Source organism: Pituophis catenifer, unplaced genomic scaffold (assembly GCF_029215685.1).
Source record: "Pituophis catenifer annectens isolate HBS135680 unplaced genomic scaffold, rPitCat1.0.hap2 SCAF_10, whole genome shotgun sequence".
In the NCBI taxonomy this organism is placed as follows: domain Eukaryota; kingdom Metazoa; phylum Chordata; class Lepidosauria; order Squamata; family Colubridae; genus Pituophis; species Pituophis catenifer.
The window spans coordinates 16,502,184-16,516,389 of record NW_027256890.1 but is presented as its reverse complement, the minus strand read 5'-3'; the positions used below and the strand labels follow the sequence as shown (position 1 = coordinate 16,516,389).

Here is a 14,206-nt window from a genome sequence, read left to right as displayed (position 1 = left end):
AACTGCTGTTAATAAAAGGCACAGGGTTCAAGATAATATTTTTTAATGGTTACAAGAGTCAATATAAGATTCCCCTTCCACTTTTGGGGAGAAATCCTGGCATGGTTTCCTGGAAGGAGCAAGACCTACCATCATTTTCCATCTCTTTTCTCACCCACCACCCACCCCCCACCCCCATCCTGCCCTGAGCAAGAAGCAAGAGTTGAGTCTGTCCTCTGCTTGTAGAGCAGGGCTCATTGCATGCCCAGACTGGGCTCCCAACACTGTTGCTGCAGCTTCCCCCCCCCCCCTTTCCTGTGCATGGGAAGGGGGGAGGAATATTATTGGGGTTTGTTTCTGATGATCTCCAGCTGAGTCTCTTCCGGGTAAAGGGGCTCTGGTTGGCAGGCCCAGCAGTCCTGGGGGAGGTCCCTCAGTTTCTGCGGAGGAAAGCGGTGGACGGATGTGTCATTGAAGACATCGGGGTGTTGCAGGTGGGGTGGAAGGGCTTCCTCCTGAGTTGCCACCAACACCTGGGGACAGGTGAGCACAAGAACGTGTCGCAGGATTTGGGCACATTGGCAGCCAGAGACTAGAAGAACTAAGTCCCTCCCACCCAAGCTAGAGAGGAAGACCCACCTTGGCAATGTAGCTATAATTCTCATAGAAGACTTTGGCCAGCAGCCTAAAATGGGAATTGGGGGACAAGAGAGACGGGATATTACAAAATGTGGAGAGGGAAAGTAAAACTCAGCTTTCAGCCAAACCGCATGAGGGGACCAAGGGTTAGGGTCGAATCAGCAATTCACACCTTTGAGTCCCACAGTGAAGGAATCCACACTCACGCCAGGATCGCACAAACTCAGCCAGGGCCTTAAAAGGATGTGCACAGGCTGAGTGGCTGGCAGCAGCACCCTCCCTGCCCAGGTGGCAGTGGAAGCCCGTACCTCTCTTCAAAGCCCCTGAAGCTGTTGCCCACGACCACCATCTGGGAGAGGGCCTCCGCAGACCAGTTGCTCCACAGCAGGTTGTTGTACAGTGCCTTCCCACAGTGGATCATGTAGAAGAGCGTGGGACCCTCGATGCTCCGTTTCCCCTCCTGGGCAACAAAGGGCTTACCAAGAACTGCAGGGCCGACCTCAGGGAAGAGACCCCGATTGTGGGGCCAGGCACGTTGGCTCCCCCCCTCCCCCCCCCCCAAGTTCACCTCGTTCCACTGCAGCACGGTGAGGCCGAGGCCGCTCAGCACCTCAATTTCCAGCGTGGAAAAGACGGGGTCAAAGACGAAGCACAGCTCCGGGGCGATCTGCAGTGCAACAGCGGGGGAGGGGAGGGGGGGTGACTGGCACGAGGGCCTCCCCCGCCCTTCCCCCCCCCCCCACCTCGCCTCCCAGCCGGCGGCCCCAACCTTGAGCTCCTCCAGCAGCAGCAAGAGGAAGGCCAGCTGCAGGCGAGCCTTCCCGCACGAGCAAAAGCTCCCGAGGCCGTAGCACACGCACCGCAGGCCCGCCGCTCTGCCCCCGGGGCCCTCCGGCCTCTCCCGCAAGGCTGCCAAGGGGTCCTGCTGGGCTGCTGGGGGGCTCCGCAGGGCCTTCGCGATGGTTCCTGGATGAGGAGGAAGAGGCCAAAGTGGGTCCCCCCGCACGCCCCCTCCCCCTGGCCCAGCCAGCGCTGCCCCGCTCCGCTGCGGTGCCCCGAGCCAGGCCTTGGCTCTCCCTCCGGAAGGGCGCTTGGCTGGCTCCGGGAGGCTCGGGGGGCCCCTCCGCCCCAGGTCTGGCCGCTGAACGAAGCCTCACTTCGGCTGGACTCCCAGAAGTCGGAATCCTTCAGTTCGGAGCTGCCAAAGAAAGGAGGGAGGAACTCGGTGCTAAGAAGAGGGGGGGGCAAGGGCGGGGCTCTCTCCTTCGGAGATAGACTGCGCCGGTCTGTGGAAGCTCCATTCCCCCTCTTCCCCTTTTGGTATTCTTTTTTTTGGGGGGGGGGGTGTCCTTACAGCGCCTCCTGCAGCCGCCGCCTTTGCCGCTCGCCCGCCGCCTCGGGCCTCTCGTCCTTGGCCGGCCGCCGCCGCCGCCGCCGCCTTCTGTCCCCTCCCGCAAGGCCCCCATCCGCGGACATGCCGCAACAGCAGCGAAACGCGAAAGGCGAGGAACGTCCCTCCGCGGCACCCGTCGCCGCGCAGCCAGGAGAGCGCGATTCTTCCGCGGGGAGCCCCCCCGCCCCACCGGAATCGCGTCCACGCACGTGACTTCCTGGCGGAAGTGGGTGGCTTCTCCGGGTCCGGCTGTCGAGGGCGCCTCTGAGCATGGGCAGAGAGCCTCGCGGGAGGCAGGGGCTCCGGTCCCCCCCGTCGGTCCCCCGCTCTTCCCGCCTGTAGGTCCCGCTGCGGAGAACCCAGAATGGCCGCCGCCCCCGCCTGGTACGCCCCCCCTCTCCCCCCGGCGCCCCCCCTTCCAGCTCCCCCCAGCTGACCCCCCCCCTCTCCCGCAGGTGGCGCTGCTTCTTCCTCTACGACGCCTCGAAGGTGCGGGGCGAAGGCGACCCCACCCACGCCGGGATCTGCTGCTTCTACCCGCGCCAGGTAGGCTCCTCTCCCCCCTCCCCTCCCCTCCCCCTTCGGCTGCCCCACCGGCCCCTCCCACCGCCACCCTCCCCTCCCCCTTCGGCTGCCCCACCGGCCCCCTCCTGCCTTGCAGGCCCCGCGCGACGAGCAGGAGCTGCTGTGCGGGCAGATCGCGGGCGTGGCCCGCTGCGCCCTGGAGATTTCCGGCTGCCCGCCGGGCCTGATCCGGCTGCGGAAGCTGAAGTTCGCGCTGGAAGCGCAGGGCAGCTACCTGTGGGTGAGTCCGGGCTGCAGGGTGGCCTGGGATGGGGTTGGGGGTGGCGGGATCGGGGCGGGTCAGTGTCCCATGCCGGCCCTTCTCTCCTGCAGGTCCTGGGCTGCACCGCCGACCTCTCGGACCTCAGCTGCAGGCGGCTCCTGGAGCGGCTGGTCGGCCTCTTCCGCTTCTACAACGGGCCGGCTTCCAGGGCCTACGCGGTGGGTCGCCCCCTCCCTGCCTGGACTCCGCCGGCCATCAGGGGGAGGGGCCGGGCTACTGCCCTGGGCAGAGCGTGGCATCCCTTGGGGCCCGTCTGCCGCCCTGCAAGATTCCTCACAGCTGGTTGCGTTTTTCTCTCTTCATCTGGGGAACGTATCCCTGCAGCCGCTGCCCCGTCTGCTGAGCTGCCGTCCCGGTTCCCCTGAGCCCGGGTGGCTGGGCGGGGGTGGCGCACCGGCTGATGGAGAGTAATGTACGGCCAGCCGCTGGGAGAGCTCAGGTGTTGCGGGTGACGGATGCCTAATAATCATCACCTGACAGCAAGTCCTAGGTAACCCTGGGAAACAACCGGGGCTCTTTTGAAGCCTCTCAGTGTCAGTTGCCCCTCCAGCCAGTGGAGCACTTTGGAAAAGTTCCTGGCAGTTGCCCTCAACGTTGTATCGGTTTGTGGTTTATTCCAGCCTCGGCTCCAACTTCTCCCTCTGCTCCGGGTACATTGAGGCCGTCTGAGCCTCCTTGACCCACCAAAGGCAGGCCTTTCTGCATGGCAGCTTGCCTCTTGAGTGGTGGGGGCTGTCCCTCCCCTGCACCCACTTCTGACCGGGATGCTCTCTGTCCTTCCCAGGAGCGCTCACAGGAGGACCTTGACCGGGAGTGGGAACTGTACGTGGGCCACCTGCAGCAAAACTCCAGCGACCTCCACCGGGTGTTTAATTCCCTCTGGGCCTTGGACAAAACCAAGGTGCCTCCCTGGAGGGCTGCGGCCTGTTACTTGCTGCGCTTTCTTGTGGCGCAGTCAAAAGTAGGAAGGGCCAGGTGGGACAAGGCCCTTTGGCTGCCACGAGGGGCCTAGAAGGGTCATTTGCTCCGGCTCTCCTCTCTGGCAGGTGGACCCTTTGCTCTTGTTGAAAGCTGCCCTCATCCTGCAGAGCTGCCAGCGTTCTCACCACGTGCTGGCGGGCTGCATCCTCTATCGGGGCCGGTGAGTGTCTGGGGAGCAGGAGGTCAGCACTGAGACTTCATGGTCTCCTCCACTGGCCTTTGCTCAGTGGCCTTGAAGACAATCAGCTCCACAATTGCTGTGTATCAGACCGGGGCCAGATCCCCTGTACCCCATATCCCCCCTCCCATGTGAAGGCCTCCGTGTGACTGAGTGGTCAAGGGCCTTCTTGTACTCTTAGATGGGCCTCGTTCTTCAGGGATTGGGGGTCACCCACAGGTGACCTCTCCTTCCTTTCCCCATGCAGGGTGGTCAGTACACAGCTGCCACCTGAGCTCACTGCCAGAGTTTTGCTGCAGAAAGGATCAGAGGATGGAAGTGTAAGTTGTAGCTCTACCCTTGTGGCATTGGGGGTGGGGGAGGAGGGTAGAAAATGTGCCAATATCATTTGGATGGTTCTGGTGTAATAATCGTGGGGGAGGGGCGGTCATGAAATAATCCTCCTCTGAGAAAAATAACCTTTTTTTGCAGCTTGGTACCACCTGGCTAACTCTCTGCTTCCATTCTAGAGTGGGCCGGAAAAGGGGGCAGCGCAGCTCAAAGAGGGTAAGCTGGGAGCTGGGCATGGCTCCGTCCACCCTCTGGAGCCCTGCTGCCCACTTGCCAAGGTCCTTCTGAGCGCCTGAGGATTCTGGATTGGTCTTTTCTCCAGGCAGTTTCCTGACCTCTTTTGCGCTGACAACTTTACCACCAGGGGTCTGCGTCACACCTGTTTACCTCTTGGAGGACGAAGCAGCTGCCCTGCGGGAACTGCCTGTAGAGTGGATGACCAGGTAAGGACAGAATCATGACAGTCCCCCCGGGCTCGGCTCTCCATTGTGACTTCAGTGACTCCATCAGGCTCTCCGAGGAGATTCCCCGGAGATTCTCACTTCGGTTGCCAAGGCAGGTGCCCTCTGGCCTCACTGTGCCAGTCCAGACAGTCCAGCTGCCTTCTAATAGGATGAGCGGGGGCAGCATTGATGTCCAGTCAGGGCAATCCTTCTGTCCAGACAGCCAACCATTCCCCAGGGGTGGTAGGGGCCCCCGCCCTTCCAAGGGGAGGCAGATGGGGATGGGGCAGGAGGGGCCAGTCCAGCTCAACCATCTTGTTCCGCCTACGCAGGGCTGACCTGGCCAGCAGCAAAGGGAGTGAGGCTCCCGCAGGAGGGGCAGATGGAGCCCCCTTGGTGAGGATGGCCTTGTACGTTCACCACATTCGGGGCTTGGTGCTGGCCCTCGTGGCTGAAGAGCCCTTGGTGAGCTCCGCAGACTTCATGGAGGACGTGGTAAGGAAACTCACTCAAGGCCCTGAAGGCAGCCGTTCAGGGAGGTGGCCAGGCCAGCTTCCCTGCCCTCCAGAACCCTTTCCTGGAGACAGCTTCCCAAGTGGGACTATTGTGAGGAGGGGGCTCTCACAAATCTTTCTCTCTCTCTCTTTTCCCCCCAACCTCCTAAACTCACAGTACCACAGCAGCCTGGCTTCTCTGAACGGTCTGGAGGTCCACCTGGCAGAGACCCTTCCCAAGGGCCCCCTCCCCTCGGCCAGGAGCACCTATAACTTTGCTCACCATGACGCCATCCAGAACATCCTCACCAGTGAGTGGGGGAGGGGCCGGGAGGCAGCCTTCCCTCTCATGTCCCAGCACCATTGATGGCGCGACTTGTCCCTTCAGCCAACGTCCTGCAGGCCACGAGCCCCGAGGACCAACACTTCCTGCAAGCCACCGGCCTGATCCACACCACCTTTGAGCAGCTACCCGCCACCTCTGAATTGACGCTCAGGTAAAGATGGGCGGAGGGGGGCCTGGGGGCCCTGCACTGGGCAACTCGGGTGCGACCTTGCTAGACCACGGCTGCCTGCCAGTTAGCCCAGCACTGTCTGTGGCACACAGAAGTGATGGCGGAGGCTCAGTGCCATCCCTCCATCTAGCAGACCAGAACCAGACACAACTCTCTGATTTCACCCAGCTCTTCTGCCAGGCAGCTGCTGCCCGAGTGTGTGGTTGGCGCAGTTGCTGTAACCATCTCTTCTGCACTGCTTCCCCAGCATAAAAGAACCGGTACCCATCTCTTGATCTGTTTCAGAAACGCCAGCACGGCCGTCTATGGCTGCCGGAATGCCGTCCAGGAGAGCTACTTTCAGCAGAGGGGTTCGCCACCCTACAACTCAGGGGTGCCCAACCCCCGGGACAGCATGGTTAGTCTGCCCGGCAAGGCCAGGCTGAAGCTCCTCAAGCACGGGGTGAACTTGCTCTGAGGTGGCCTCCACGCCTATCCAGGACTGCCTCAGCTCTGGCACAGAAGCCTTGGAAGCCTGCCCACTGCGCTTGGCCCACCGACTCCTTGCCACGTCTTCCCAAGGTGGGCCTGCTGGTGGGCCTGCCTGAAGGAGCCGAGGCCTTAGTCAAAGAGAGCAGCACTCGGGTCCTGCCCTTGGGTGGTTCCCCACTTTGGGTGGGTGGGGGGGCTCTGCTGGGACTCTCTCCGCCCCTCCACCCTCCCCAGTGCCTACAAGTGCAGCGCCCCCCCTCCCCCCGCACTTTGGAAAGCGACTTGGCTCCAGGCCAGACCGTGACCGAGGAGTGGGCAGCGGCAGCAGTTTTGGGGGCCTTGCTCTCTGGGAGGTGCTTTCTGAATGGCAGAGGGTGGCACTGAGGGGAGCCTTCCTCTGCCCTGCTCTCACCCGTGTTGCTGCTGGCACTCCTCCAGGCTTTCCTATTTTGGGGTGGGGGGGGGAGCACGTGATCTTTGCTAAGGAATTCCAGCCCCTTCCCCTGCCTTGAGATGGACTAATGCCCATTGCCACTCCCTGCTGTCCTGGATTCTCTGAAATCTTTGCTCTGTAGAAAAGCAGCATGGGGGGTGGGGGTGGGTGGGCTTGAATAAAGGTCTGGGGGAGAATAAAGCTGCCGTCTTCTGCTCTGGCTCTCCCGGCCTGCATTCGTAAGGAGGGGCCTGCCCTGTGCTGTTGATCCCCAGGTCTGGGTCCCCAATGGACACCCGGCCCCTAGCAGGAGACCTTGGGGCCCTGGGAGGGAGCCCGCCATTGGGAGCAGCCGTGGGCAGCCATGTTTTCAGTCAAGCAGGAGTGTTTGCGTAGCAACAGAGGCCCCGAAGGGAAATAGCCTCTGTGCCTGCAGTTGCTGCAGGAAAGCTTCAGCCGCCATCTGTGTAGGCCGTCTGCCAGCCCCAGCCGGCAAGGCAGCAGGCACAGGAGCCGAGGGAAGCTCATCCTGGACACATGACTTGCACAGCCTCCAGTTGCCCCAGAGATCCCAATTTCCACCCCAACCCCCCCTCCCCTGAAGTTGAGCTCCACTTGATCGAGTCTTGCAGTGTGTTTGCAATGGGAGCCCCCAGGTTCTCGGAAGGGGGTGAATCATTACAGCAACCAGATTGGGCTGCAATTTCCAGCAGAGACATGCTCCCTCCTGGTCTCCAGGGCTGAGGGTTCCAGAGAGATGCCGGGGGATCCCCTGCCTGATCTGCACTCAGCACCTGTCAGCTGCAGCCTGCTCGGCCAGTGGCAAGAGGATTGCTGAGTTCTGGTTTAAAAGACACCCGGGGAATTCATTGGATCCCAGCAAAGAGGAGAGCTTTGGCCCCAGGGCTTCCTCTGCCTCTTCCTGGCCCACCAGGAGAGAGAGAGAGAAGGGTCGCTCCTTCCACTTTCTCCTCTGACGCCAAAGTCTAACTCTGACCACCATCAGCCACAAAGGAAAAAACAGGAATTGAGCACAAGTGTTTTATTGAAAAGTCCTGGCCTTGGCCAAGCCACAGTGCTGCTATGCGCCACGTTGCAGGTGGGGTGCAGAAACTGCCCCGTGTGGGAAATAGCATTTGGGGCTGGCTTGCTTTCAGCTTCTGCCCCCAAGGCGGCCAGAAAGCCCCTTCCTCCTGCTGCCACTCTGCAGGGAGAGGCCATGACAGCCCCTCCCCCCACCGGTGCGCAAAGGATGCTGCCCCAGTCCAGGCAGGAGCACCCCAAACAAGGCACAAAGCAGCCAATGCAGGGCTTGAGAAAAGGGGGGCAGTCTCGGCCATCCCCCAAACACTGCCCTGCTATGCTTCCACTCACTTCTGCCAAGAGAAGGGGAGTGGAGACAGGATCCGGCTGAGGGTGGCCCACTGTGGTTTCTGAAGCTTCAGTGAAGATGGGCAACTGGGTGGTTTGCCTTTTGAGGAGGTTCGCAAGAGAAAGATTGGTACAACTAGGTTCACTGACGCCTCCAAAAACTGCAGATGCAAAATTCTGGGCACAGCAACGCACAAAAAGCAAGGTGGACGGATACTACAGCAGCATTTGGCCTAATCACAGGAAAAGGGGGGGGGGCAGTCAAGCCCCAAGCAAAGTGGCGGACGGGAGGAGGTTGTAAGGTGAAAGGCCTGGGTACCAAATCAGGTGCAAGGAGTGAACCCCACATCAGCTGTGCCTATGTTGCACAGGCGGGAGAGCAGCCCACTCCGCAGAAACACGGAACCTGCTCCGGAAAGGAGCCCCACGTCACCGTCCAGGAGCAAAAATAAAATCGAGAGCCTGGCGCTCGGCCGCAGCGACGTTGGGGTGCCAAAGGTCTACCATGAACACCGCACGGGGTCCTTCCTCAGGGGAGCCTGGAGGAGCAAAGAGAAGGGAGGTTGATCCAGGGGATGGGCACAGAGATGCCACCCAGGCTCGCTTCACCTGGGGCACCTCCTGCCCGCAGGGAAGGGGGAGGCCTGGAAAACGCCCTCTGGGTCTCTGTGGCACAGCACTGTCTTCAGCTGGAAGAAACTTGCCTCCATGGTAGGCTGTGTGCAGGAAGGAATCGTCAAAAATCAGGCAGCGTCCTTCGGCCCAGCACTGGGGCTCACCTCCCACCACTAGCTCACAGCTGCTGGGTGTCTTCAAACCTGCAAAGGGGGGAAGGAAGGAGAGAGGAAAGGCAAGGCATGGCATCAACCGAGCCCCCTGGCCTGAGGAGCTGCCCTTCCACTATCTCAGCCCCCAATAACTGGATCCCCCAAAGACACTGCTTAGAGCATTTATGCTTCCAGCTGGCCACAAAGGAGAGGAGCACGCATACGCACACACTCCCAATTGCATCTCTAGCACCTGCCCCCCCAACAGAGGGGCGTTGCCCAGACAACCCAGGGTAGCCAAAGGTCTCGGGCAGCTGCCTGGCAGAATACAGATCAGGCCACGGTTGCAGTTGCCATGGCAGCTGCCCAGTCTGGTATGTGAGGCAGCTTGTGCCAGCCATGCAAATGAGCCTTTACTGTGGGTTTATAACAAAACGGGCTCTCGAATCCCAAACAAATGCCAGAATGGGATTCCCAACTTTACACCGGCTACATCCAATGCCACTTGGAAAAGCACAGAAATTTCATTATGCAGAGAACCTGATTCCTACCACCACTACCCGCCAACCGCCTTTTCAAACCATCTTGGAAGATTCTGGCTGCTGGGAACATGAGGTCAGGCGTCAGATAAAGCTCTTTCCCTCAAACTCTGCAAGGGGGAGTTTGAGTGGGCAGAACTCTCGAGCAAAGGCAGCGCAGGGCAACTCCAGCCCCTAAGAGATGCTTTGCCTCCCTCCTTGCTGACCAGCTCAAGGCCACCCGGGGCTTGTCCTGGGCGGTAACCGATACCCCTCTTGCCAGAACACTAGCCAGGAAGCAGGCAAGAGGACCGCAGAACCTACCCAGGTGGCAGCGCACACGGATGTTGGTCGGCCCATAGTGCTCAGTGATGACTGTGCCAGGGGTCAGCATGGAGATGCAGGCGTTGCCAAACACGTTGCTGCCCACGCAGGTGCGGAGGCTCCCCAGCAAGCGGTATGTCCGAGGGCACTTCCGACAGTTCCGGGGCACGCAGGTGCCCTGGTTGACCAGGTAGAAGGTCAGCCACTCACCGCTGGGCGTGCTGTTGACCTTCCATCCGTCTGGCAGGCTGCAGTTGGAGAAGGCCTTGTAGAGGGATTCGAATTCACACAGGATGGTCTGGAAGTTGCGCTCCAGCAGTTCCACGTCGTGTTTCTGGGCTTCCCGGGAGAAATAGGGGGTGGTGGGCAAGTCGGGCAGGAAGAAGACCTCTGGGCGCTGGATGGATGGGCGGCTGGTCAGGTAGCGGCCCTGCTCGCGAATGCCCTTGTGGATCCGGCCCATGCCCGCCCACGAGTACCGCTTGGCATACTCCTGCAGGTTGTGGTAGAGCTTCTGGTTCAGCCCATCGCTCTGGGCACAGCGCACGCACTCGGGGGAGCGGCAGTGGCTGAAGCCATTCTGCAGGCCGGCCACCTCCACGCCCCCCTGGAGCACCGTGGCGTAAGGCCGGGGCTGCTGCTCCCGCCCCACGTGGTAGCAGTACCAGACGAAGAGGGCCAGCAGGACAGCCAGGGTGCTGAGCGCAGGGGGGTCACAGTCCCGCACCGACTGGATGGTGGAGCCGATGAACTCCCTCAGCCAGTCAAGCGACCCACGGCAGCACATCAGCCCTTCCAGAGACATCTTGGCAGCAGCTGTACAAAGCCTTGCGCCTGGGGCACACAGGCGCCCAAGAAGAAATTCAACAGGAGAAGCTGGGCAGGACCTGGGCAGCTTCACCCATCGGAGAAAGGCCGGTCATGCAGCGAAAGAGTTCCTAGGGATCCGGATGCCAAGTACCCAGCTCAAGGTGGCCAGTGGGGCTGGTCCCATTGTGGGCCTGGGCTCCTGACTCCCCCACGGCGGCATCGTGTCTCTCAAGCGGGGAGGCGCTGCTCTGAGAACCTTGGTCCTCCCTCCTGGGTCTCCAAACAAAGTAGCTGCGGGAATCCAGCCTCCCCCTTGATCTTCTCGGACAACCTGAAAGGAGAACACACGGGGCACTGGGGAGGAGACTCCCTGCCTGTACCATCGGCCCACCCTCACCCCATCACCCAGTGCCCCAAAGGAGTGCCCGGGGGCACCTCCCATAATTCCTGAACCTTAAGGAGCCGTGCAACCCTTTCCCTTTGACCTTCCCTGGTTTTGGGTGCAAGGTGAGAGCCTGGATGGGCTACCAGGCTGGAAACAAAGAATCCCTTTTGCCAGTCCCAGAGCTTTGGTTGGCAGAGGTTGCCTCCTTCCCTAGTGGGCGGAGAGCCATGCCCAGCAGCCTTGTAGGCCTGAGCAGAGGGTCCTGGGAGGGAACCCGCCAGGGGCAGCAGAGGCAGCACTTCCACAGGGCAGGCAGAAGCCCGTTTCTGAGCCGCCCAGCTGCCCGCCTGCCTCAACCGCCTCCCTCCACCTCCACATTGTGCCACCCACTTAGCACCAAGGCAGTAATTTGTTAGGGATCGAGAGGCTGGTGAGTCACCAACTCTGAAGGCACCCAAAGCTGTGGCTTATCGGCTCAGGCGGGAAGCTGGGATGCCTGTTCATCGGGGGCTGCAACGCCTTTCCCTGAGGCAGAGGGGGAGCTGTGCTACCCATCCCTGCTTGGGTGAAATGAGCAACCTTCCCATGTCCCATTCTGGGATGCCTTCCTGGGACTGCAGCTCAGCAACCGCCTAGACAGGGGCGGGGGGGGGCGGGATGGAGGCTGCCCTCCATCAAAAGGGCCCTTCCTCAGAGATTTAAGCGCCAAATGCAGCGAGCACCAGGGACCCAAAAAGCGTGAAGCACCCTCCACCACATCAGGACAAGCCAAGGCTGGGCCAAGAGGGACGGCCAAAAGCCGCCCTGGGGGCCACAGGCGGGTGCCAGCCTCTGCCTGAGCGAAATGGCCTGGAAGGGGCCCCTTAAAGAAAGCAGCAAGGCAGCCCCCCCCCAACCCGCAATCGCCAGCGCCCATGGAGAAGCGGGCAGTTTGGACTCAGTCTCTGGCTTTCCTTGCCCCGGTTGCTGGGGGTCCCTTTTTCGGGGGGGGGGAGGGGGGGGGGCTCAGTGTCTTGGCACTGCCTCCCGGAGCCTCCCGGGCGGAAGCAGCCTTATGTAACGCGGGGCTTCCCGGCTTGCAGGGTAATCTGGCAGGCCGGGAGGGCAGCTCCGCCGCGGCGCGTAAGGAGTCCCGGACTCCCAGCCTGGACGCCGGGCCTGCGGCAAAGCCCCTTCCTTCTTTCCCGGGAAGCCGGCCGCCCACGCGGCTCCCCCGCAGCCGAGACAGGCGTGCCCAGCGCAGGTGGCTGTCCTGCCCAGAGGAGCCCCCGCCAAGCCAGGCGGAAGCCTCAGGCTCCCGGCCCACAGGGACGCCGCCGCCGCGGGCCAAGAGCCCTCCGGGTGCCGGGCACCCCCGGCACACGCCGCCTCCTGGCAGAAGACCCGCTCCGGGGGCGGCCGCCCCGCCCCGCGCCCCTCCCCTCCCCTCCCCTCCCTCCCTCCTTCCCTCGCGCTCGCCTGCCTGCCTGCCTGCCCGCCCAACCTGCCGCCGGATTCCGCTCGCCCGCACCGATCGACGGTCTGCTCCGGCGCCGGCGGCTCGGCGGCGCGGACCACAACTCCCAGCAGCCCGCCCGGCCCCGCCGGGGAGGGGCCGCCGCCGCCGCCGCCGCGCGTCCTAGCCAGCCCTGGGAGCGTGCGAGGCTCTCGCGGGGCGCGGCGCGCTTCTTCCGCCGGGGAGGGGGCCGCCTGCATGGCGCAACCGCCGCCACGTGGGCATCCCTGGCCGCCAGGAGCCGCGGGAGGCTCGCTCGCCGGCCAGCGGCCGTGGGTGCGGATGCCGCGGCCGGGAGCTTGGCGAGCTTCGCCTCTGCGGGGCGCGTCCTGCCGCCTCCGGCGGGGGGGATGGAGTCGGGCTCCCCTTCGGAGCCGCCCTGCGGGTAGCGTCGCCTACCTGCCTCGGGAAAACGTGGACGGACCTGCGCTAAGACCGCGTGGAATGCTTTGCAAGCGGCGCTTGGTCCCGGCCGCCAAGCCTGGGAAGAGGCGGTTGGAAGCCAAAGCCTCGGGACCGCTTGCTGGAGCTTCGCCTTAAGGCCAGAGCTGCCGCTGAGACGAGGGCCCGATTGGGGGGAGCCAAACCAGCAGGGCAAGGCCGACCTTAGCAGCAGCGCCGCAACCTACTCTGAGTGGCAGCGTCGGTGCGCCAAACAAGAATGCCACAGAGCACGCACAGAGTGGCTTCTGCATGGAAGAAATGGAGAGGGCCCTCTCCGGAGGTTGGGAAATGCTTTCCTGGATCCCACCTTCCTTGGCTGCAGGCTTTGAGCCTCTGGCTTCCTCCGTGTGGCAACATCTCATCTGGCACTCAGTTGGCAAGGCTGAAGATTCTTAGCTGGCAACAGCCCAGCCTCTTGAGGTGGCTACTCCGGAATAATAATGAGGCAAATCCATTGAAGTCTGTGTTCCAGATGGGAGGGGGGGGACAGAATTTAGCTGGGAGAAGCATGCAGAACAATCCATGCCCCTACCCATGGCTCCCAGCCAGTGAGCAGTCATCCCTCAAACCCCTCTCTCGTCCTGCCCCAGAGGGCCATCAAGGCGCTTGACGGCAGCTGAGGGTGTCTTCTCCCATGCGGGGGGGGGGGGGGGGGGGTTGGCTGCTGGTCTCCTTGGTTGGGGGGACAGACGGACGGGGACTCTATTACAGGCCGGCTGGTGGGAGGCTGCCCATTCCTTGAGGGCCAATTAGTCCAGAATGTGCTGTGGTTTCCCAAGTCTCAGCAGGAGGCTATGCAAAAACATGATGGGTAGTCCATCCTATCCTACCTTCTCTGTGATCCTTGGTGGATTTAGCCACAAAGATCTGGAAGATGCTCAATAGCAGCAAAAGGCCATGTGGGAGCTTCCCCCCTCCCCCTTGCTATCTGTTGCTTGTCTGGATCTCTGTCTTCCCCAGGATGATTGCTGAAAGGAGTAAGATGGAGAAAGGCAAGGCTGGGGGGGGAGGGGGGCTCCATTCAACAAATATCCCAAAGGGGAAGGAGGGATGGAGAGGAGCACCCTGTTCCCAGGCCTCCAGACAGTGGCTAATGAGAGGGTCCCACATGGCCTTCTGAGCACGCGGGCTGGAAGCGGGGGTGGGGGGGCTGCTTACCTTGGTCAGAGGCAGCATTAATCTCTCTGCTCCGGCATGGGGAGCGGCAGGGAATGGCTCCCTCCCACCCGGCCCCTGGAATCCCAGTCAGAGTGGCTGAAGACACAGTGGGCTTCCTGGCGGGATATTTGAACCCCCCCCCTTCTGAAGCCAGGTGCAGCAGGGGGGACTTGGGGGGTGGTCCTTCAGTCAAGGCCTTGGAGAGCAGGCTGTTCAAGCAGAACTGGCACC

The 14,206-nt window shown here is 62.1% G+C and overlaps 3 protein-coding genes across 9 annotated transcripts; 1 reads left to right on the top strand and 2 right to left on the bottom strand.

Moving 5' to 3' along the window:
* Positions 1-164: 164 nt before the first annotated feature.
* Positions 165-2,368, bottom strand: SRRD (SRR1 domain containing). 3 transcript variants are annotated; one of them, XM_070951398.1, is made up of 7 exons: positions 1,973-2,368; positions 1,776-1,816; positions 1,388-1,584; positions 1,187-1,285; positions 927-1,078; positions 619-664; positions 165-419 (listed from the first exon to the last, which is right to left on the bottom strand). In XM_070951398.1, the coding sequence occupies exons 1-7, from the start codon at positions 2,281-2,283 to the stop codon at positions 321-323; spliced, it is 945 nt and encodes a 314-aa protein (XP_070807499.1). In that variant the 5' UTR covers positions 2,284-2,368; the 3' UTR covers positions 165-320. The 3 variants fall into 3 exon arrangements, with proteins under 3 accessions (XP_070807499.1, XP_070807498.1, XP_070807500.1); XM_070951397.1 differs by having other exon boundaries at positions 165-512; positions 1,973-2,367; XM_070951399.1 differs by lacking the exon at positions 1,776-1,816 and having other exon boundaries at positions 165-512; positions 1,479-1,584; positions 1,973-2,367.
* HPS4 (HPS4 biogenesis of lysosomal organelles complex 3 subunit 2) lies at positions 2,328-6,854 on the top strand. Of its 5 annotated transcripts, none has more exons than XM_070951390.1 (13): positions 2,328-2,395; positions 2,467-2,557; positions 2,673-2,816; positions 2,909-3,016; positions 3,643-3,759; positions 3,905-3,999; positions 4,265-4,337; positions 4,527-4,563; positions 4,670-4,790; positions 5,123-5,285; positions 5,463-5,595; positions 5,673-5,781; positions 6,085-6,854. In XM_070951390.1, the coding sequence occupies exons 1-13, from the start codon at positions 2,376-2,378 to the stop codon at positions 6,254-6,256; spliced, it is 1,383 nt and encodes a 460-aa protein (XP_070807491.1). In that variant the 5' UTR covers positions 2,328-2,375; the 3' UTR covers positions 6,257-6,854. The 5 variants fall into 5 exon arrangements, with proteins under 5 accessions (XP_070807491.1, XP_070807490.1, XP_070807492.1 ...); XM_070951389.1 differs by having other exon boundaries at positions 5,643-5,781; XM_070951391.1 differs by lacking the exon at positions 3,643-3,759 and having other exon boundaries at positions 5,643-5,781.
* Positions 6,855-7,831: 977 nt separating this feature from the next.
* Positions 7,832-10,699, bottom strand: ASPHD2 (aspartate beta-hydroxylase domain containing 2). The gene is made up of 3 exons (XM_070951400.1): positions 9,684-10,699; positions 8,779-8,892; positions 7,832-8,613 (listed from the first exon to the last, which is right to left on the bottom strand). The coding sequence occupies exons 1-3, from the start codon at positions 10,486-10,488 to the stop codon at positions 8,504-8,506; spliced, it is 1,029 nt and encodes a 342-aa protein (XP_070807501.1). The 5' UTR covers positions 10,489-10,699; the 3' UTR covers positions 7,832-8,503.
* Between the last annotated feature and the right edge of the window lie 3,507 nt (positions 10,700-14,206).